General features: G+C 39.5%; 1 protein-coding gene across 2 annotated transcripts in view; it reads left to right on the forward strand.

Annotated features, from left to right (window-relative positions):
• CSMD1 (CUB and Sushi multiple domains 1) overlaps nt 1-24,221 on the forward strand; it is a 2,028,797-nt gene that overhangs the window by 1,797,399 nt on the left and 207,177 nt on the right. For both annotated transcript variants that reach the window (XM_027598604.2, XM_027598603.2), the window contains 3 exons: nt 227-351; nt 845-941; nt 14,814-14,918. In XM_027598604.2, coding sequence (XP_027454405.2) covers nt 227-351; nt 845-941; nt 14,814-14,918 — 327 coding nt within the window. The remainder of the gene's footprint in view (nt 1-226; nt 352-844; nt 942-14,813; nt 14,919-24,221) is intronic.

Below are 24,221 nucleotides of genomic sequence, written 5' to 3' on the forward strand. Positions count from 1 at the left end.
TTTAGACACCAGCTCTGTAACTTGGTAGTACAGTAGATAATAATGATATTGCGAGTTTATAAGAGAACAGACTAAATTTGACCCTGGTTACAATGCCATTTAAAGGACCATACTCCGTGTAAAATGTCTCTTAATACCTGATCACACAGCAAAGAACCGCTAAGCACCAAATTAATGCTGTCCTTCTCTGTACTTTATGTTTATGACACACGGTTTTGTCTTTTAGTCCCCTGCAGTGGTAATTTCACTCAGCGCAGAGGTACAATTTTATCCCCTGGCTACCCGGAACCGTATGGTAACAACTTAAACTGTATCTGGAAAATAATAGTTACAGAGGGATCAGGAATTCAGGTAAGCCCCTTATGCCCCGAACGTCCCAATGCACAGGGTTTGGCTAGGTCTGTCTTTGCTTTCTGTGTTTGTTTTCTGTTTTGCATTATTTTATTTTATTTTATTTTATTTTTTATTTTATTTCTGCTTTGGTTATTTTATTTAACCTTTTTTTTTGCATTGGTTTATTTATTTATTTTGAATTGGTTATTTATTTATTTACTTGCATTGGTTATTTTAAACACTTAAACCATGGCCTGTTTCCCTTTTCTTACTACTTCTGCAATGTGTTTCTAATCACGTTTCTCTATTTGGAATAGCAATAGTAGATTTTTAGGATAAAAGCTGTCAAAAATACCATTTGTAGACATTTTCAAATGTCTTTTCATGGTTTATTCTCCTTGGTTTCACCTTTCTCTTATGTGTGTATATTAGGTTTCATGGGAAACCCCACATGATCAGGTTAATTTCCTTAAATGAAAACACACATTAACTGAACACTGTCGTTTGCTAGATTCAAGTGATCAGTTTTGCCACTGAGCAGAACTGGGACTCTCTGGAGATTTATGATGGTGGTGACATGACCGCACCCAGGCTGGGAAGTTTCTCAGGTAAGATGAAACCAGCTCCCTAGTCTCTGTTTGTGAAACAGAATCATCAAACACTAGCAAACAAACAACAGCAACAAAATGTTTGATGTAGACATTTTCCTACAAAACTGTATATCGGTGATAGCTTGGCTAGTGTTGAAAGTCTTAAAGCAAGTGCATCACAAAACAGGAGAGCCAGGAGACAGCTCTGTTTGCAGGGAGGGGAGGGCTGCTAGGGGAGGAACAGGTAACACTGCGTTTGCAGGTGACAGGCTGAGGCCAGGGACAAGGGACCCAGCGGGAAACGGGAGGTGGGGGTGAAGCAGAGAGTAGGTCATAGTTCTCAGCTCCTGAGAAGAGACGTCCTAAGATTAGGCAACCCAGGAAAATGGCACTCTGCATTTTGGGCATTTAGACCTGAGGCTTGCAGTGCTTTGCTCCATCGCGTTGCAGAAAACCCCGACCCTTTACAGCAGATGCCACCTCACTCATGAGCCTCCGGATATGAACTGTAGCCGGTGGAAAAGAGCCCTTCCTTGCTCTTCCTTCCACCTGCAACTTCCGCAGACATTGCTTCTGCACTGGCCTTAGAGCTGTGTCCTCGCCTTCACCAGAAGCAGTGCGACTCAGCTCTGTCTTCCTTTCTTTCGTCCTGCGGCAGGTTAGCCTGCCTCTTCCACTCTGTATGGCAGGAGCACATCCGAATTCCCGACCCACGGATGGTAGTCAGCATCACTGCCACCCCCTTCACCAGTGTCCCCATCAGTAGGTGTTGCTGCGCACGGGGGGCCGGGCCAGCTGAGTCCCACACACGGCACTCTGCCCTCCGTGCTACTGCTACCCTCGCGTTCCAAGTGACAGACAGAGACTGGCACACTTCAGAATCGTCCAGGAGAGCATGGAAACATAACAGCTTTCTAGGAGTACCCCCACCGCACACATCACTCCTTTTGTCGCCCCGGCTTGCTTCTCTACGCTGCATCTCTTCACATCTCTCTTCTGCTGCTCAGCTGGTTAGAAACACAGGCTGGATGGCAGGGTGGCCCTTCCCAGCGCCCGCTGCTTTGACTTCACACCATGCTCCTCTTAAATGACTCCAGAGGTCTTGTCTCTGGATATCAGCAAAGAAGAACACCTTTTTTACGAGGCCATTTAAAGTTTGTGCAAAAAAACGCCAATCTAATGTACAGTTTCTTACACGCCATCTGATGTTTGTCTGTCTTGGTATGATTTATCTTTTGAGACTTTTATCTCCCACCGCCTCTTCCAGTCCCGCAGGCTTAATCTCAAACGCCTTCCCCACCGTGAACACTCGCTGACTCCCCGCACCTGATAGCGCTTGTCGTAGTTCAGCTTACAGTGTATGATTGCTTTAAGTACCTACTCTCTATATCAAGTACTTTATTTGTTCTTAGGAATAAAAAAGAAAGTCTCTGACACTAAAGATAGCAGCAACTTCAACACGATTTGGGATCCGTATGCAGACAGTAAAACACAGTAATAGTTATAATAAATATATTTTAATAATTTATAAAAATAATTCTAATGTGAACTAATAATGTCTATAACTTTTGGCAAATATGCCGCACTCCAGGTAGGTGTTGGGTATTAAAAGAGGTCAAAAGTAGTGTTTTTCTAGGATTTGGTAGAAAATTATATATATATATATATATATATATATATATATATATATATATATATATATATCTCCTAACTGATATTATAACATATCTGGGAAAAAGTAAAATATCTTAACAGATTAGTAAAATATAGGCAGATAAGTCAAAGGGAGAAGAAAGGCTCCAGGCAACGGAACCATGTGGTTCAGAGCCTGTGTCTGTTACACAGATGATCCTTGAAGAACGTGGGTTTGAACCACACAGATCCACTTATACCTGGATTTTTTTCAGTAAATAGAGTACACAACCATAAATATATTTTCTTTTCCTTGTGCTTTTATTAAATAAAACTTGCTTGCAAAGTATGTGCTTTGCCATTTTTTATCTGAAGTTCAGATTCACTGTTCAGACATTTTTTATTTATCAATTAACATATATCATTCTGTATTAAACCTTCTTTTGAATAACGACTTGATGTCAACTTAGCTTCAGTTATGTGATTTTATATTTCTCAGTTAATATTAGGAATAGGTTGACTTTTAAAAGAGAAGGGTGTAATATTGAACTGATTTTTCCACCTGACTTTCTCAGGCACGAGGGTGTTACTGAACACTTTTACACACAGATATACAAAGAGCCAGAGACTGCACACAGGAGACAGTTGCATGATTGATTGAACAAGGTTAGCAGGAATGACTTATAAAAAATAATATAAATAATAATAATAAAAGAAGGAAGCACATTGCCTACATATGTGATGAAAAATAATGGCAGCAATCCTCTCTCTTGAGTTTTTGGAATTAGCCCGGAGAAAAGATTTTTTTTTCCTGTTATTGCATGGGTACAAATTTAAATGTACTAAGTCAATCAGTAGTATTGAAACTGTAGAAGGAAGATGCATTTCTAAGTCAAAACTGGGTTCACTTATAATAGTAAACAATGTCTGGTTAAATATATAGATCTTAGCTATATTTTTAATGTTTTTTAGGTTTTTGTTTAAGTTTCAGTTAGTTAACACACAGTGTAGTATTAGTTTAGGGTGTACAGTTTAGTGATTCATGAGTTCCATGCAACACCCAGGGCTCATCACAAGTGCCCTCCTTTATCCCCATCTTTTAAAAAATATTTGACATAAATACTAGTACAATGTAATTCTGACCATGATCAACATGAGAGCACACACTTCGTGGCTTGAAGGCATGGCTTTCCAACTCCCAATGCCAGTCCCAAGCTCAATGTCCCTAGGCCACCAATGCTTTGACTGACTGGCTAACAATTTGGGTATTATCCTAGATTGAATAATTCTCTACTATAACTCACAGAACACGAGAAGGCAATATGCTTATGAGTACAGCGTATTATAAAGTAATCAGATTGGGAACAGCCAAATGAGGTGACTCACAGAGCACCATCTGGGAGGATGTCGAACATGACGCTTCCATGTCCTCAGGACTTGTCACTTTCCAGGGACATATGGATCACCAACCAAGAAGCTCGCCTGAGCTTTGCTGTCCAGAGTTTTAACTGGGTTTTCATGATGTAGGCATGATTAATTAAATCACTGGCTACAAGGTTAACTCAGTCATCAGCTCCTTCCCCTCCCACAGGTTGGGAGGTCAGGCTGATACCATCTGGCTCAAAACCCCAAGCCTCTAAGTACATGGCTGTCCTTCCCACAGCCACCACTGTGAGTTATTATAAACATGATCACATAGTTACCATAAACTCAGGTGTGGTTTAAGGAGTCCATCATGAATATCAAGGACATTCCTATTGCTCAGAATAGTCCAAAGGTTAAGAGATTGAGTACTCTGTAGATACCAGGAGCAAAGAGCAGAGGAATCCTTCACTACACACAACCCCGATTATCAGTGTGAGCAGAGTACACCACTATTTTGATTCTTTAGATACCCGAGATGTCACATATATAAGGAATAATAAAGAAAAAAAACCTACTTAGTAAAATCTTAAGAGAATATAGATGATGTATAAGTTTTATAACATCGTTCTCTGTTCTCATAGTACTTGATTTTGATCACAATATTTTATGATACAAGTTGGTTGTTTATATTAGGTGTGATGACGTAGAGGTACCTGAGCCTAAAACATCTCTAAGATAATCATAAATATGTAGCCTATATTCTTTTCCACAATGGAAATAAGGATTCTTCCTGTATCAAGGTTTGGATTAAGAAATTCCTTTGATAGTGAGTATGTTATATAGGAATTAATAGGATGTCAGTTAATGTTATGGGAACCTAGTCTTACTGAAACTTAATTTGAATAAAAATGGATAATACCAATAAGAAAAGAAATTCCTCTGTTAAAAATAATTATGGAATTTGCTATTTGTTGCTATCAACTTTCTTAGCAGAAATGCAAAAATGTAAACTTTTAAGAAAACTAATATTAAGTTAAATAAAAACATCAGTGAACAAGTAATGTGATAAAGGAAAAAGTCATTAATAAATAACATGAAGATATAAATCCAATTTAAAATAATCAAATTTGATCAACAACATGACAAGTTGTTTTATATAATGTCTTCTACCAAATTAAAAGAGTCTGGCTGACAATATGTTTTTCCAGGCACTCAGGTTGAATTTCTTCATACTTAAAATAGATTTCATTAAAAAATGTACAATATTATACCATATGCAAATCTATTATAATATTACAATATTGCAAACATACTTTTTGTCTGAAGTTAAACAGACCACTTACATTTTTTAGTTTAACATTCAAAGGTTTATGTTTTTTGAGATGACCTGAAGATGTTTGATATGTGGGAGATTTGCATTGTTTCTAAGACATTTCCACCCTCCAAGACAATAGTGTTTTTTTGTGAATGAGCCTAGTCAACCACATCATCCTCGTCTGGGCTGTTTTTTGTATTTGCTACATGTGCATACTATGGGGAAAAAAAATGAGCAAGAGCCACGTTCACAAATTTGGCAATTTTTACAGTTGTAGCCATTGTGAATACCAAAGGTATGTTCAATTGAAAAAATAATCAAGAAAATTCCTAATTTATACTCTACATATCATATATTATTCCCACTTACCTGTAGTTTTGCTTTTCCGTGGTCTAAATTACCGATGAACCATGGGTGGTTCATCTGGAAGCAGGTGATGCTCCTTCTGACATATTGTCTGAAGGTCAGTGGTAGCCTAATGCTATATCACATGGCAGGGTCACTCACCTCCCTGCATCCTGTCCTGTAGGCATTTTATCATCTCAAACCTTCACAAGAAGGGTGAGGGCAGGACAATAACATATTTTGAGAGAAAGAGAGAGATCGCGTTCACATAACTTTTATTATGGCACAGGTTGCAATTATTCTTTTGTATTTAGTTGTTCATCTCTTACTGTGCCTAATTTATAAATTATACTTTCTCACGGGTATGCATCTATAGGAAAATACATATAGCATATATAGGGTTTGGTGTATCTGTGGTTTCAGGCATTCACTGGGGATCTTACTATATATCCCCTGTGGATCAAGGGGGACTACTGTGTAATATTTTACATAATACAGTGACAACAGAGAAAGGAATGCTTTAATTCCTGTACCTCTCACATAGTTTTACATGGAAACTTCTGGTTTCTCTGTTATTTTACTTCCCCTTGCCCAAGGGAAGAGCAATGGCTTTTCTGATGACGAGAGCCTCTCGCTCTTGGGGTTGGGAACCTAATGAGCCCCCTGCTGCAGAAAGGAATGCCATTACAATCATTGGCACTAGTCTCTTTTAACTCATCCCCCTACTCATGGATTATTGGGGCCTGTTTGTCTCTTTCCTTCTCTATGTTTTGGCTGAGACCAAGTATCTGAAGGGGCTTCCATCTTTGCCCCTGCAAGCTTTGGGGTCAATTATCTTGAGTTCTTGTTTCTAGCCCACTGTGCCTCAACATCTCTCTCTTTCTACATGCGTACTGCATTGTGTGAGTCCCGAGGCAAACCTTGGCCTTGCCCCTTATACTTAACCCACACAGGTACTCAGAAGCCCTGCTCCCTATTCTTTGGAGGGTTATGTGGCATTTGTCCAAATTTAAAAAGCAGAGCTTCATTTTACTTCTGGCCACGGATCTTCTCTTTATTCCCTACTGGGCAGACTCCTGAGGCTATGAAGAATGAATGGTTTTATACCCAGTGAACACAGCACGATGTCTTCATAGTTGAAGTTAATTTTGTGAGTGATGGCATGAATTTTAAGATTTCATTTTGGCTGACTTTCTTTGTCCATATACTTGTTGGATGTGTTTGTTATAGTCAGGGACCTCGCAAAGAGTGGCTGAGCAAGCTGATAACTGTTAACGTTGGAAGGCTGGGGATGTAGATGGGAGCTGAGGACCTAAGTCATTTGGAGAGTAATGCGAACTTTCTCAGGGTTTGAGAAAGGAATTAGAAAGATGGAAATGAGGAAAGCTAATTGAATTTGAATTAGAGGTATCAGTGTGAACCTGTGGTTTTAATATATATAGATGAAAATTAAAATGTAAGTGTGTGTGTGTGTGTGTGCATATTTCCTACCTTTGTCTTTTGACAGATATAACAACACCCCAGCAGCAATGAAGCCCTCTAGTACCCAATCTGGGCTCCTAAATATCAATGTAATACAATTTTTCCCTAGAGGAACCAGTGTTCTTGGAGAAATGAATACTCATTTCTCAAGGCTCTGATAGGAAGAAAAAAGAAAAAAAAAAAACAAAATGATGAACCACTCTGTATAAAATAGAAATCTATGAATCCATCCAGCTATAAGAGGATATGTGCATAAATGAAATGAATGAAAAAGAGATTTCCCTTACAGAATACAAACTAATACATCTAGAAGGAAGGTGGAATTAGAGAATCATCATTTGACAACTGTTAAATTCAGGCTGGAACATCAACGGATGCTAAAACTGACGGGTAAAATTCTAATGAGAAACAGCATGTTCTCAGTCTCTGTGCATGTCCCCACCTGATCTGTACTCATCAAAAGCAGGAAAGTAGTAAGTTCAGGGGGGAGGAGCCTGGCAGATGCCACCTTCGCCAAGCGTTAATGTGACGGTCACCAATTACGCAACAAGGTATGCACTGGTGTACTGATAAACCTGCTGTGTAAACCAACAGACAAACCAAAGAGCTCTATTTGTTGTGGGGTTGCAAACGCAGTGGTGTAAATACTCCCACCTTGGCTGATTTAACAGCCAACATGCCACTGTGCACAGTGTTGGGAAGATGTGCAGCCTTTGCAGCCTGAACAAGCCAGCTCCCTCATACCCCGAGAGCAAGCGTGGAGCAGATGAGACAACCCAGCAAGAATATAGCATCATCTTTTGACATGCTTGCCAACAATGCATGAGCTGAATATAATTGTGAAGGCTGTCGGACAAACTCAAATTGAAAAATGTTCCACACGAAAAGTGTGCATGTATTTTTCAAAAGCATCAAGTTGAGGAAGGCATGGGAATGACTAAGAAACTCTTCTGGATGGAAGAAAACGAAGGGAACCAAAGATTGAGTGTGCCGAGTGATCACGGACAGAATCCTTTTGCTATGAGAGCCATTAGTGAAGATTCTTGGAAATCAAATGAGATCTATGTGTTGAGTCTATGCATCATAGACTGTGGCGTCTATATTAGTTTTTTTGGAATTTGTGATGTGTTGTAAGGAATGCACACTGAATTTTTACAAGAAATGGGCCGTTATATTTGCAAATTGCTCATAAATGGTTTAGGATAAAATAATTTTACATATACAGACATATGAATTAGAGGGAGAGATAGACACAATTATTATATAATATGTAGAGAGATGGGGGTATGTGGGAGCTTTGGTACTATATTTGCACTTTTTTAAAGGTAGAAATGATTTGAAATGTTTTAACAGGAGATTTAAAAAAAACTTTATATGGAAAAAAATGACAAATTGGCCATAAAATTTGAATATTTTTAAAAACATAATCAGTATTTAAACTTTTTCTATTTCTATGGTACTTTTAAAAATATGTATAAAAGAATATTGAACCCGTTTTAAAAGTTAGTGGTTCAGTACAAACAAACAAGCTTGAGAAGTTGTTAGAGGTATATATTTCAGGAAAAAAATCGACTTACTTCTTGAACAAATTCAAGTTTTTTAGATTTTTTATTTCTGCTTGAACAGCCCTGAATATGTAGGGCTTATGTTGTAAGCCATTTACAATTATTTTTGGAAGTAGGCAGGTTGTAAATTAAAAATGAAGAGAATAGATCAAAATTCATACCAATTTGTAGCTGACAATCAGTATTAAGGGGAAGTAAATATCTGTGCTGATGGTAGAATCAGTAGGGGCAATAATATCCTTTGTCAGTTTTCTTTGTTAGGTGTTGCTCTATCTAGGTCACAGTAAAACAATGTGATAAAAAATATACTGCCTGTGGCAACACTTTTAAAAAATCTCCCAGCTGCATTCTGTGTGGTGGGAATACCTTCTTCTGCTGACCCACTCCAAGAGGAGCCCCAGGGGCAGCTCACCACGAGGCGGGGGGCGGAATGCCCTGTCTCCAGCTGGGGCCAGGTGTTCCCTGCACAGCATCCTCCCAGGCCTCTCTGGCTAATTGGCACCTGTCTGTTTTGTGTCACCTGAGGCATCAAGATTCAGCAGCTTTTGCAGAAGAGCAAGTGATTATCTCTCATGTTAGAGGTACAAACAGGACATCGTTCATGAATTGCTGCAATTAGCAGTAACATTTAGAAGGAACGTGATTCACAAAGCATTGTCCCATACACAATCATGTGTGACTCACAGGTACGGGACTTAATATCATCTTCACTTTCTAGAATTGGATCATGTTAAAATGACATGTTTCGGTGACAGAACTAATCTGTGTCAGAGTCAGGGGTGGATGTGGGTTTTCTGACCCCATTGTAACCTGGTCAACTGAAGACGAACAGATAAAAACGTCAAACAATGTACAGTGGATCCCTGTACGTATAGATATGGGGACCGGAGGCTGTGAAATAGATTTTCAAAAGTGTAAGTTAGGGTCTCATCTCCCAAAGAAAGCCATGAAACTGAGCAGGAAGCACTGTAGAGAAGTGTTGTCCTACATGTGCATTCAGAGAAAAGCTGTGTCTCTACAGACCTGGGTGGCCGGGATGGTGTTTATGGAGGACATGGCAGCTTGGTCGTTTTCTAGGCTTGGGTAGAAGACCCAGGGGTGGGAAGCGAGGAAGAGCAGTGCTGCTTTAGAAGAGTTTTAGTTAATGAAACAGAGTAAGGTAATGGAAACAGTCATTGATTACCCCAAATTCCAGGCAACAAGTAATGCAGATGCTATCGTGAGAGCAGATTTGGTTAGATGAGTTAGATCTATTGTAACATTATTCTTTCTGCAAACATTATCTAAATCTACAAAAATAGTGCTTGTGTGGGCAGCACGTATACTAAAACCCTTGTTGTGAGGAGCGCTGAGTAAGGTACGGGATTGTAGAGTCACTCTCTTGTACCCTGAAACTAGTGTCACGCTGTCTATTACTATACTGGCATTAAAGTTTTTAAAAAGTTGGGAAACCACTGAAAAAAAAAATTTAATTACAAAAATAATACCAGAGTGAGAAGACAGCAGTCATACACAGTCAACAAAAGTGGGTAAAAATTGGTGTTTTTGGTGGATGTCTCTTGAATTGGGCCAACTAGTGGGCGTGGTGGACATCCCTGCACCTCCTGGCCTTTCTCCCTCCTCCTCCTAAGTTCCTCTCGTAGGCACTGGGTGTGCCCTCTTTGGAGGGAGGAGAGACAGTGTTCCTCAGAAAAATTGCTTCTCGTTTTGTAAACAGGCTAGCGTACCCCTCTTTTTTTATTATGTTCAGTTAGCCACTGTATAGTATACATCATTAGTTTTTGATGTAGTGTTCAATGATTCATCGGTTTAGTATAACACCCAGTGCTCATCACATCACGTGCCTCCTTAATACCCATCACCTAGTTACCCCATCCCCCCACCCCCTCCCTTCTGTAACCCTCAGTTTGTTTCCCGGAGTCCAGAGTCTCTCACTGTTCATCTCCCTCTCTGATTTCTCCCCCCTCAGATTTCCTTCCTTTCCCCTATGGTCCTCCATGCTATTCTTTATGTTCTACATGTGAGGGAGACCATATGATAGGGTACCCCTCTTTGCAACACTCCCCTATCTGTACTTTATTAGTTACCAGGTAGTTTCACCAATAGTCTCTCTTTATATAGTTGTGCTAACCAGCAGGGATAGGCTTACGGTTTAAAAACAGCTTATGTGTCTGCCTATCTCTGTCTCAAACACGTCAAACACCTGGGTTAAACCTTCAAACATCTTCTAAGTGTTTATTATTCAGCACACAACTGCAGTGTTCTTAGAGTGCACTCATGCTTCAGGCCTGACAAGACCCCACCTCTCAGAGCCAGGCCCTCTTGACAGCCAGGAAGATGGTTTGAGGCACAGACCCCACATCTAACAGGGATTCCAACTTCTGGAAGAATTTACTCACCCACGTGCATGCATGTATGTCCACACATAGTCAATGACTAGTGTGTGCAGTGTTTTATTTTCTTTCCATTTCTCACTGTCCTCCTTCCAGCACAGACCAGGAATGGTTTGGATTCTGATTGGTCAAAGATGCCAGGACACATGCTCAATCTGTGGGTGAACCTTGGTAAATCCAGTGAAGGCTGTCTATGCTAATCAAAGGTCAACGAAAACTCCTTAATGTATTTGCAGGATGGAGTCAACACACTCATTTGCACTTATGATAGGATATTTTATTCGGATGTTACTTCTGTCTCCGTCCACTGGTATTCTTCCCGACCTCATGCCAGGAGAGAGCCTGGTTTTGCCCTTGGCTTGGCTAAAGGCAACAGTTGTCCATAGCCAGGTTCAGGCCTCTCCTGGCTCTGGACTTCCAAAATTCGCAGCTCCTGAAAGCAGAGAGGATGGCAAGTCTCAAGGTTCAAACAGCTGACATGACCAGAAGGAAGGTGAGAAGCTCTCTAGGCCTGGAGATCCTCTGGGGACTCAAGTTATGGTGGAATCACTCACAGTGCTGCAGGGAGGTGGCAGGACCTGAGGGCATCGGGGTCTGATGCACTGAGGAAGGCAGAGAGCAGTCTGCCGAAGGCCAGCAGTGGACCTTGGAGCTGCTGGAATCAAGGGATCACATGAACTTGGGGAATGAGCAGATGTGACGTGAAGAGTAGAAGACCTGCATGTTTGGGGCTGTTTGCTTTCTTTGAGCAGGGAACAGACCCCCAGTCAGGATGGGGATTGAATTTCCCCAGCTGTACAGGATGATCCCTCAGAGCACGTTGAAGTAGTTTTAAAATGTCAGTGAAAGGTGTAAGTTTCAGCCATGTCTAAAAATGATATTTACAAGCATTATTCATTTGTGAAAAGATCGTTTGTGTGCAGAATGTGGACTGTGTGGGGAGAAGGCAGACGAGGGCTCAGGAGGTCAACTGACACTCATTTCATCAGCCCAGGCAAGAGCGGAGAGTGATGACAGCTGTGGGCTACAGAGTAGATGCCCAATGGAAGCTTCCACCACTCCCTGGTTCCTGTGATGGGTTGCTCTGCTTCTTGTCCTCAGGTACTGAATGAAGTGCCAGGCTTTGAGGCTCTGTGCTGATCAGGAGAAGCTCTGCTTGGTATGTAGCCAGGAAATAACTGGTGTGTCTGGTGAGGCAGTTGATAGGTTTGTCAAGCTGGTGAAGACATGTTTACTGCATGAGTAACTGACTTAGTGTGAGAAGGGAGGGGAGATTGTTGAAGGAGTAGGAATAGGTAGGAATAATTACTGGATCATGGTAGTTCTAGTTTTAATTTTTGTGGAAACTCCATACTGTTTTCCAGAGTGGTTGCACCAGTTTGCATTCCCACCAACAGTGTAAGAGGGTTCCCCTTTCTCTGCATCCTCACCAACCTATGTTTTTAGCAGCATTATTTACAACAGCCGAAATATGGAAGCAGCCTAAGTGTCCACTGACTGATGAATGGCTAAAGAAGATGTGGTATATATACAATGGAATATTATTCAGCCAGGAGAAAGAATGACATCTCGCCATTTGCAACAACGTGGATGTTGCTAGAGTATTATGCTAAGTGAAGTAAGTCAGTCAGAGAAAGTCAAATACCATATGATTTCACTCATATGTGGATTTTAAGAAACAAAACACATGAACAAATAAAAAAGAGACAAAAGACAGACTCTTAAATGTAGAGAACATACTGGTGGTCATCAGAGGGGAGTTGGGAGGGGGATGGGGAAATAGCTGATGGGGATTAAGAGTACACTTCTCGGGACAAGCACTGAGGAATGCATAGAAGTACTGAATCATTATATTGTACACCTGGAACTAATATAACACTGTGTTAATTATAATTGAATATAAAAAAAGGTAAAATGGATCAGAAGAGAAGGGAAAGAGCATCCCAGGCCACAATTATGGGAACACCTCAAACAGAAAACATCAGTTGTGTAAAAGAGAAGCCAGAAATACAGGCAGTGGTTAGACCATGCAAGGTCTTTAGGCCAAATCAAGGAGGCTGAAATCCCATCCTAAGATCATCAAGAATCCATGAGAATTTTAGTATGAAATAATCATAAGTTCATTTTTTAAAAAAATCCTTTCCTCCAACTCCTGAATAGAGAATGAACTGTTTGAGGGCAATAGTAGATTCAGAAAACACGTTGAGAGAGGGTTGCACTCATCGAGCTCATGGGTGCTGGTGGGTGGCACTGGGGTGATGGTGGTGAAGGGGCAGGGGGAGGCTGGCTAGGTGGGGCCCATTAGCAGGTTGCAGGGCAATGTGGGGTCACAGAGAGAAGAGAGCCTCTCTAATGGGGGAAGGAGGAAATGCTAGCAGTGCTGTTGACTAACTCAGGGAATGCAGGAGGCTGGCCAGGGTTTACAGGCTTGGATTATGAGTTAGGCTTTGCACACGCCATCTCCAAAGGTCGTTTGGACACCCAGAGACGTGAGGCCAGCTGGAATCTGTACCTGGAGCCGTTGACTTAAAGCTGGTGGGGGACACCAGGATCACCAAAGTGGAGAGGGAAGGATGATGGAAGATCTTACCTTTCTGACAATGTTCATCTGTCTTGGATAATTATGAACTTATCTCCTTATTCCGTTACACAATAGGGTTATTTTCAGTGTATCTTGGTCTAGTAATTTGCTCACACCACAATGAGTTTGACACAACAGGTGTTTCCTTGACTCTCGTAAGTGCTAAGTATGCCCTTGAGAGAGCAAGTCCGTGCAGGGAGCAGCGAGCATGTGCGCTTGTAGAAAACGGGATTTAAAGTTGCTTATCATTTCCCCTATGTAATACCTCCTACCAGAATACTGTAAATTTCTGATTGATGGACATTTTTCTTTTCCTCAGCCCCCTCCAGTATCACAGTGTCACTCTAGTCCTCGACGTCTATACATCTCCTGCTGACTTGTCAGTTGTCACGACACAAGGCAGAAAATTTTAAGTAAAGGAAGCATTATTTATCATAAACCTGCACTTCCCTTTTCATATGTGCTTAGTTAGAATCATTTGCAGATCTCAGTGGGAACATTGTTCAGCACGGATCACACAAGGATAGAAGAGAGAGTACGTAGTCAAAAGCAGCATTTTATCAATAATATATTGGATCAATCCACCCAGGCTGACTGCTGCCCCCACCCCCGCCCCGCCAGGACCTCCATAAGACTCGCTCATTTAAGTTTTATCCCTTCTTTGTTCAAGTCAAAACAAGACAAACAAACAAACAGAATGATTGTGTTCTTAAAAGAATGCAGTGTGAGGAGCACCTGGGTGGCTCAGTTGGTTAAGCGTCTGCCTTAGGTTCACGTCAAGATCCCAGGGCTCTGGAATCGAGCCCCATGTCAGGATCCCTGCTCAGTGGGGAGTCTGCATCTCCCTCTCCCTCTGCTGCTCCCCCATGCTTGTGCCCACAAATAATAAATAATTAAATAAATAAAATCTTAAAAAAAGGAATGCAATGTGAAAAGCCAATGCATGGTAAAATATAAGAATTTCTGTGTCCATATACTGATACAATAGAAAGATGTCACATCAGCTTGTGGAGAGCAGAGAAAATGTGTAACTTTACATATGAGAACAAAAGAGAGGCTCAAAGTACAAAAGGATTAAAGCCAATACTCAGATTACATAGGTGGCTATCAGACCATAGGGATTTGGAAACCATAACAGACACCGCATCTATTTTATAGGCGGATAATTGAATGCATTTGTCATGTTATTGCTCTACTCCATGTCTCCTGCAGGAACCACAGTCCCAGCCCTTCTGAACAGCACCTCCAACCAGCTCTATCTGCATTTCCAGTCTGATATTAGTGTGGCAGCTGCTGGCTTTCACCTGGAATACAAAAGTAAGGTCAACTCTTTCTGCATCCAGCTTCCATTGTTATACTGAGTACCTTTCTGAACGGAAACAAAGTCCACACCCTTATTACATAGGAAAATAGTATTGTTCTAAAACTACTTTAAAAGTTGCATGAAAGTGGGTCACACAAAATCTCTCTCTATGAAATATTTATTGTAAAAGCAAATGAATGAGGACATGCAGATGTTAGTATCTGGAATAATTGGATAGATGCAGATGTTAGTTTCTGGAATAATTGTTCAAAAGCACAAAGTCTAACCATTTGTATGATTCCTGGTTTTTTTTTTTTTTTTTTTGTGAGTGATAGCAAATGTTCATATTAACATCCTGAAACCTAGAAAATCATAATTTCCAAACAGATTATGGTCATAGGCCTTTCCACTTCTAGACTCCAAGGCTGTCAGCATGGAGTACCACTGCACTCACAGCTTTGTGTATTATTCATTCTAATTGGAAGAAGGTATTGTGAAGGAGATGCTAACCTTTTAAAAATGAATGTGCAAGTGAGTTAATAGTCTGATAAATGGGTTGACAAAGGTCAAATTCACAAATCTTCTTTGGCATTTGATTATGCAGGTAAACCTTGTAAAAACGAAATAAGAATTTCCAATGAGAGTCAGGTTTATTTTAGGACATGTTTTCAAGCACTAAAAATGCTTAATGTTGATATTCATCTTCTTTAATAAGCAGTTGCAAATAAGCAAATACATGGATAAGCTTTAATAAGTGATCTTTTGAATTGAGATAAACAGTTTGCTGAGATGTAAATGCATGCATGTTTTTGATAGGCCAGGTTTCCAGCTGATGATAAATATTCTGAACCAGACAGAAACCACAGGGCTGTTTCCCATTTCAGTTAAATTCCCCTACTTATTACAGGCATTTGTATGCAAGTTTATTCCAATTTATTTGAATAGGACTACTTTGGTGACAGTATAAAATGATGCTGTAGATGTTATTTATGTAGGAAATGTCTGGAAAAAAAATCTGCTACTTTGATACATTTTGTGAACATCTGTAGATAGGAAACGATCAACCTTATTTATGATAGTGTTAATAAATTCACTAATATTTTTAGCAATGTTAGAACTCATGAATGCTCTTCTGTCTTTCACTCAAACTCATCTTGCGGAATTGGGCTTTTCACTCACTTCTTATAAAAAGAGGTGTTGGTGAAATAATTAGTCCTCAGTTACTATTACATAAAATTACAGCTGCAACAATATAATTATCTACATTCTACTTTATTCCCAACCAATATACTTCATTAAAAGAGAAAGACTAAGATATTTCTCACCGAAATGAATCTTGTTTAAAAATCCAAGGCCTTGTTTCATTACTTAATGTATTTATCTTTTAGTTGCCCAAACATAATGCTATGTTTTCATTTGCTCACATTTGTTCTGAGTGATTGTTTTGGATGCTAACACCATTGTGATCTCTCCCAAGTCATTCATGCCCTCCCAATCTCCGGTGTATTTAAAAGCACTCATTTCTCGGTTCTAATTCCTTGAGCCAGAGTTCAAAATACTGGTCATATAAAGGTTTTGTAGAATTAATCTCACTAAGGCCAACATCAAACAGAAGAAGGACTGTTGAATTAGGCTGCCAAAAGATTGTCTCATATTTTTAATCTGTTGACATATTTTTCCATCTACCTTAAAATATGTACTGTAGATCTGTAAGCTTCTAAATTCAGATTTGTCACTAAAATTGATATCCATGAAATAATAAGAAAAAGGACCAAAACACACACTCTATGCCAGGTCCTGCTTTAAACATGTTACAGCCCCTTACTCAATTGTCCTCAAAAAACCCTAGTTTGGAGGTATGCCCAGTGCTTAAAGGAGGAAGAACATAGCCTGTAGTCACACTGCTAGTGACCCGCAGAATGAGAGACACTTCATCACGAAGGCCCTTGACTGAACCCTATGCTAGGATCCCAACTGTCCTATCCGAAAGGCAGCATGCACTGCTCTGTTTTACAAATGATGACCCCGAGGGTCATGAGCAGGTAGATGATCCATGGAAGATAGAGGAGCTTGTGAATCCATTTGTCCTTAAAGCCAGAACTGCTATGGCTGATCCACACCTGCTTCTGTCTGAGGACTTTCACTTTTCTCCTTGGGAAGTAAACACTAGGCTCTGGTAGATATCCCAATCCATCGTTCCAGATGAGCACTGTGAGTGTTCCCAAACACAAAACAAACATTTTTACTTTGGGGATGAATTATCAAATTTTATTTTATTTTTTAATTTTTTATTTATTTATTTTTAAAGATTTTATGTATTTATTTGACAGAGAGAGACACAGCGAGAGAGGGAACACCAGCAGGGGGAGTGGGGGAGGGAGAAGCAGGCTTCCCGCCGAGCAGGGAGCCCGATGCGGGGCTCCATCCCAGGACCCTGGGATCATGACCTGAGCCGAAGGCAGACGCTTAACGACTGAGCCACCCAGGCACCCCTGAACTATCAAATTTTAATGATCGCAAAAGCAATTCCAAGAAGGCCTGATCCAATTTGTATGATCTAGGTTCTCTTGCATGATCTGGGTAAAAACTCAAAAGATCCAGCATCATTGAATGCTTTGTGTGTTCTCGACGCCAGCAGTCCTTCTAATCTGGATGGGAAGTTGGACAGAGTTACACGGGTGTCACCCTTGCTCTGGGCTCTTTTCTTCAGAGGAAATACCAAAATAGAACAAAACAAATAAACAAATATCATGAAACCTTACAGATGTATGTAGACAATAATGGTACTGGTTGACCCTGGAAATTAGAAAATCTGCACTAAGGGTATATAGCGTATGAACTTGCTCCTAGGGAAAAATATGGTGGCAGCTATCCTTGATCTCAACATGAAAAGAGCAGAGAATGTTTTATATACAGGAATATCTATTGTTGATTGATATAGATAAGTCATATATATCAATATATCAATAAACCAGGGTTTATTGATTTCAGTGGGATTTGGCGGCAGAAGAGGTAATAAGATTGAAGCCATATGCCCTATCGGAACCTTTCTATTTGTCTGATTTGTATTTTGTTGATTCTCCCCTCTTTCCCTGCCAGCTTTTGGTTTAACTGAATATTTTTATTGCTTCAATTTACTTCCACTATGGGCTGATTAGATAAAACTTAAAAAATATAATGCTCTGCCTAGAGTTTAAAAGATACATCTTTAGCATTTTAGCATCTTCAAATGATATTATGGCCTTTCATGTAAAAGAGCCTTACAAGTGTGTATTTCTAATATCTGCTTTCCATCCCTTATGTTATTCATTGTCTTACATTTTATTCTTATAAGCTATAAAGCCCACAAAACATTTTTACTACTTTTGGTTTTTACATTCCTACTACTCTACTACAACAGTGATCTTTTAGACTGAATAGAAAATAAGAAAAATAAATATCTTATATTTACCTTTGCTTTTAGCATCATTGGAACTCTTTATGTCTCTGGGTCAATCCAAGTTTCTGTCCGAGGACCTTTCTTTCGCCTTTCTTGTAGTGCAGGTCTGCTGACAACATTTTTTTTTTTTTAAGTCATTATTTCACCTTCATTTTTGAAAGATGTTTTGCCAGGTACAGAAGTCTGGGTTGAAATTTTCTTCATTTTCAGTATGTTAGATGTCACTCCCTTGTCTTCTCACTTCTTAGTTGATGATGAGAAGTAACCTGTTGTTTCCTGTAGCTATAGACATGCGTGTGTCCCCTCTCTCTGGCTTGCTGCAACATTTTATCTTTGTTTTATTTTCATCAGGTTAATTATGGTGTGTCTAGGGCTGAGTGTATGTGCGTACTCAATATGCTCTAACATCTTCTGTTAGTTACAAACAAATCTCAGCCACACTGCCATCCCAAATATTGACTTTGCCCCACCTCTTTCGGCTTCTTCTGGGACTCCAATTACATGTACATTAGACTGTTTGACATCATTTCATACTTCTTGGTGCTCACTTCTGTTTTATTCACTCTTTTCTCCTTGTGTTCTGGTTTGTATCATTGATATTAACCCTTTTGCAGATTCACTGAATCCTTCCCCAACAGTGTCACATCTACTAATGAGCCCATTAGAAGAATTCTTCATCTCTGATATTGTGGGTCTCCCCCAACTAGAATTTTCTTTTGACTTTTTCTATAATTATCATTTCTCTACAATCATTACTCCATCTGTTCATGCATGCCACCTGTCTCCCTAGATTCTTTAACATATTTTTCATAGTTATTTTAATATTCCCATCTAATTTCTCCATTCTGGGAATATATTCTGCATCTGGCTTTGTCACTTTATCTCTGGACAAAGGGTTGCTTTTTCTTGCTTTTTTTTGTGTGTGTGTCTCAAAATGCTTTACTAAACCTGGAGACCTTGAGTAGAATGGTGGGGAATGCCTTTCATAATACATACACCTGGGAAATGGCATACCACTGCTGGTAAGCTATTGAGTCCCTGCGGTCCCCAGGTGAGCTGGTTTGAGTCCTGTTGCTCTGGTTTCTTCCAGTGCCCTCCAAACTACTCCAGTGGTGAGCTACCAGCACCATGTGCTGAATTCCAGAGATTTTCCTCAGTGTTAGTGCTCCACCTTTGTTTCCAGTCATCCCTAGACATGTTTTCAGAAGATGGGGTCACCCTGCAAACTCTCTCCCTCCCCAGTAGTAGACTGCCATTACCCGTCACTCTGTGCTGGGCTCATGCCAGCCTCAGGGCTCTGCTGCCATTCTCTTCCAGCCAACGCCAGACCCCGTGAGTCTGCACTTGGGGGTGATGTGCGCTCAGCATCCCCACCCTCCCTCTCAAAGCCTTCCAATTCTACCTGTTGTCTGTCTTCAGGGGGGCTTTCTGCCTGTCCCCAGTGCCAGGAGACCATTATCTTGGAATCCATAGAGGACGCTAAGCTCATGCCGGTTTTCCTGCCACACCCTGGATACAGATCTTCCTTTTTTATCTACCGTTCTCCAAGCTGCAATGCCTCTTTGCCTGTGCCCTGGAGGTTACAGATTTTGCTGCCCCTCCCCTAGGAGTTTAACACTTTTATTGCCTGTAAGTGATGGGTTCAGGGACGCATGTGATATTTCATACCCTTCTCTCCATAGAAAAACTATCTGGGGGGCTCCCTCCAGGCTCCTGCTGTGCCCCCAACATTTCTATCAATCACCTGTGGAAGGAAGGGCAGACTCCCGTCTCTCTGGGTCCTTGGACTATTTGGGCCCCATGCCTGGCCTTCAGGAGTTTGCCAAGAGGTTACCTGGTTTGTTTTGTTCTTTCCTAAGTGTGAGTGTTGGTCGCCTTTGTCCTGTATTCTGTCACAGAGATGGTTTCCATGTCCTGCATCTCCTGGAATGGGCTTATTCTTCTTTCAATTGCTGTCAGCCAGTACCTGGAACCTCATCTCGTGGATGAGTTCAAGAAAAGTTATGACTTTATGGTTTAGATTTTTTCATTTTTTTAAAGATTTTTCTCATTGTTAAACTGAAAGCAATGCTTTACTTTTCAGGTTTCTATATCCCATGTGGAAGTGGAAATCCTTTGATGGGTTTCCCCTCATTCAAAGATAAATATATAAATACCAAAATTACTGTTTTTTAAAAACTTTTTTTTTAAGATTTTATTTATTGTTAGAGAGAGAGCGTGAGTGAGCAGGACCGGGGGAGCGGCAGGCAGAGGGAGAAGCAGACTCTCTGCTGAGCAGGGAACCCGCTGCGGGACTAGATCCCAGGACCCTGAAATCATGACCTGAGCTGAAGGCAGACACTTAACCAAATGAACCACCTAGGTGTCCCACCAAAATTATTTTTTTTAGGTTAGCCATGAAGAAGCTTTTCTTGAATGCTCATTTTTAAAAGAAATTATCCATCTATATCATCCATGTAGCACACACACAATTGTAACGTAGTAATATAGGATTCATCATAACTATGAAAAAATTCAGACATTTACAGATAAATTATGGAATTAAATTTAATATATATTTACATTACAAATACACTATTAACAGAATAAGTCCATCTAATTCAGAACTGTTCTCCATTTAGAAATTTCTTGAATAGAAACTATTCTGATTTTTGCATATAACCGTGTTTACTTAATAATCATATTTTTCATGATTAAAATCTCTGTTAAGGGGCACCTGAGTAGCTCAGTCAGGTAAGCCTCCAACTCTTGATTTCAGCACAGGTCATGATCTCAGGATTGTGATATCAAGCCCCACATCAGGCCCCCACACTGGTCATAGGTAGAATCTGCTTAAAGATTCTCTTTCTCTCTGCCTGTTCCCCCAACTGGCTCACAGGCACACTCTCTCATTCTCTCTCTCTCTCTCATAAATAAATGAGTCTTTAAAAAAAATCTTTATTAAATGAGACCATTATTGTAGCTCAGCTTATATGTATTTCTGTCTTGCTAAATTGGAAGATATTTAATTTCTAATTCTGCTGTGAACTATGCAACACCCCATTGAATGCATCTATCCCAAGTTAAGGTGATAAACCCATGAGTGAATTCGCCCTCCAGTGCAAGGCTACTGCAATTACGCAAGCCTCTTCCGTGCTAATGTATGGCATTCAGTCAAAATAGCACCAAAATAACTGCATATGTAGAAGCTTTTTTATTTCATTGTTTTTCTCAGGAGTTTGTGGGGGTTTTTGTTTTTTGTTTGTTTGTTTGTTTTATTTTGTTTTTGTTTGTCCTATCAAAACTCACTATTGGGAAACACAGTGGAGTTAGCAAAATATTTCTGAAGTCTGTAAGACATGACCTTTGCCCTCCAGGAGGCAAGGAAGACAGGGAGGCTATTGTGCAGGATAAATTTCAGATATCTTACAATACACAAAGTAGGCTATTCTTCTTTAAATAGTAGCCCAGCTATGGACATGGTCCAGTGTGGAAGCTGTCATCCCACATGTCAGGCTCTGGCCTGCAGCAGAGAAGGGTTCGATGGATCAGAGCCAGGAACATATAAGCTATGGCAATGACAGCCTCACATAAAAAGAAGAGAGAGAGTAAGACAAAAAGTTGCAATAACACATTCAGAATATATTTATTCTGAAAAAGGTTGGCGTTTGAATCAGTGATTTGTAGTTATGAGGAAAAAGAGAGAAAATTTGTAGAAAAGTAATATAGCAACTCTTTCATTGTTGAATTGCATGTTTCTCCTTTAGAAGGCAGGATTAAGTGGAGATTTCTTTTTCTTTTCTCACATTTTAGCATGCTTGCAAGTTCAGTGTATTAATTGTCATTAGTTGAAATGATTATTTACCATTATAAAATACATATAAAATATTTTACTGTTCACTTGATTTGGTTCAGACATCAGTGGTTTTTAAACATGTCTAGAGCATTCTGATATAGTATTATTTCAAGTGCAAGGAAGTTCAAAATTTATTATAGGTGACTCATGTATTATATAATTGGTAGTTAAGAGTATAGTAAAAAAAAGATTACAAATCATGAATGTATAAGACCTCATCAAAAGATACATAGTCGGACAAATAAGATTTTCTATTTTTTTTAAAAAAATGACCTATCTGCTTTTCAGATATTTGATGCAACTTAAAAATATGTATACAAGAAGAAAATTAATAAAGAAATAAAATTTTAAACAGCAACCAAACTAAGGAGGAAGTTATAAATGTACTGGCCACCTAGAATAAAAGAATTGCTATCATTCGGCATTAAATGTAGCTTTGAATTAGTGGCAATACAAGCAAAAAGGAAACAGAATTTATTGGCATGATTTTCTTTTTAAAAATGAAAATGTAGTAATTAATTAAAAGAGATAAACTCCTTCCTTGTTCTGTATTCTAAAAGGTACTTAAAATTCGCAAGGGAACTTGTCTTCAAAACCAGTTTTCTAGAAAATGCAGAAATGAATTTTACATCACAGTCATATATCGGTTTTTGATATACTGTTGAGAACATAATGTAATTAAGTGCATTAATTTCCTTCATGCTTGTTTTCAGTAAGTACTATATTTAATTTCCTTTGTGTATCCATTTCAAAACAGAATTCAGAAAGAACTATTTAAATAAAGATTAAAATTCAGGAAAATACACTGAGCTTTTTTGCAATCAAAAGTACTAAGCTTTTTTAGTTGGATACTATCACAGTTGAATATTGACAACTTCGATTAGCCCTCTGTGATTGCAATGATCCTTATAAATATGTGTAAAGTATTGGTGACTGTTTTAGTGGCATTTTAATCTTACATTAATGCTAATAAGGTTTCTCAACTTGAATGATGGGTGTGAGTAAAACTGCAGGAAATGAGAGACTGATCAAGGTAGAGTCTCAATATAACCTTGGGTGTGTTTACAGAGATTTCATTCTGTGTACTCAGAGGTTAGAGCTCACTGCTGCCCACCAGGTGAACATCCCGTAAACCAACACTCGCTCAATGTTATAATGAAGTTATCCTCTTAATCACTTCATTTTAAGCCCCTTTTTGTGTTTATTTCTATATTGATCATTTGTTGATCCATAATTTTTTTATAAATGTTCTTATTTCAAAGAATCTTCTGAGACCCTTGATTAACTTTTAGTTTGGCAAACAAAGAATGCCTCCCTGAATCCTATTAAAATTGCTTTCAGACACATCAATTGATAATTATTCACGTCTTCCTTGTTTTCTATTAAGTTCTAAATGGACCAAGCAGCACAGAAGTATTTAAAGTACAGTTCACCCTTGAACAATGTGGGGTTAGGGGTGCCAACCCCTGAGTAGTTGAAAGTATGCGTGTCACTTTTAATAGCCTACTGTTGACCAGAAACCTTACCAATAACATACACAGTCAATTAACTCATGTTTTACCTGTTATATGTATCATATACTACATTGTTAGAATAAAGTAAGCTAGAGAACAGAAAATGTTATTTAAAAGCTCATCAGGAGACAACTATACGCTTACAGTACTGTACTGTATTTATTTATTTTTTAAATCTTCATGTGAGTAGATCCCCCCAGTTGACCAATTCAAACCCGTGTCATTCAAGGGTCAACTCTATTATAAATCCTGGCTTCTATTTTACATCACGGAGAATTCCAGAGCCGCCCCCGCCCCCCAAACAAGTGAAGTCTCTCTTAGGAGATTATTCCAGGCATTCAGCATTACCATCACTTGGTTTGGTGACAGGAGAATGCCAGCTCTCTTTGGAGTTGAGTGTAACACACACAAAATGGTAACAAGTGAACACTTTCTTCCTACCTGTGATATTTTAGTATTTTTACAAGTATTACATTTAAGTCAAAGGTGCAACATAAATGACAGTCTCTTGGTCCTTCAGTTGACAAAT

The sequence above is a fragment of the Zalophus californianus genome, chromosome 2 (genome assembly GCF_009762305.2).
Source record: "Zalophus californianus isolate mZalCal1 chromosome 2, mZalCal1.pri.v2, whole genome shotgun sequence".
Taxonomy (NCBI): domain Eukaryota; kingdom Metazoa; phylum Chordata; class Mammalia; order Carnivora; family Otariidae; genus Zalophus; species Zalophus californianus.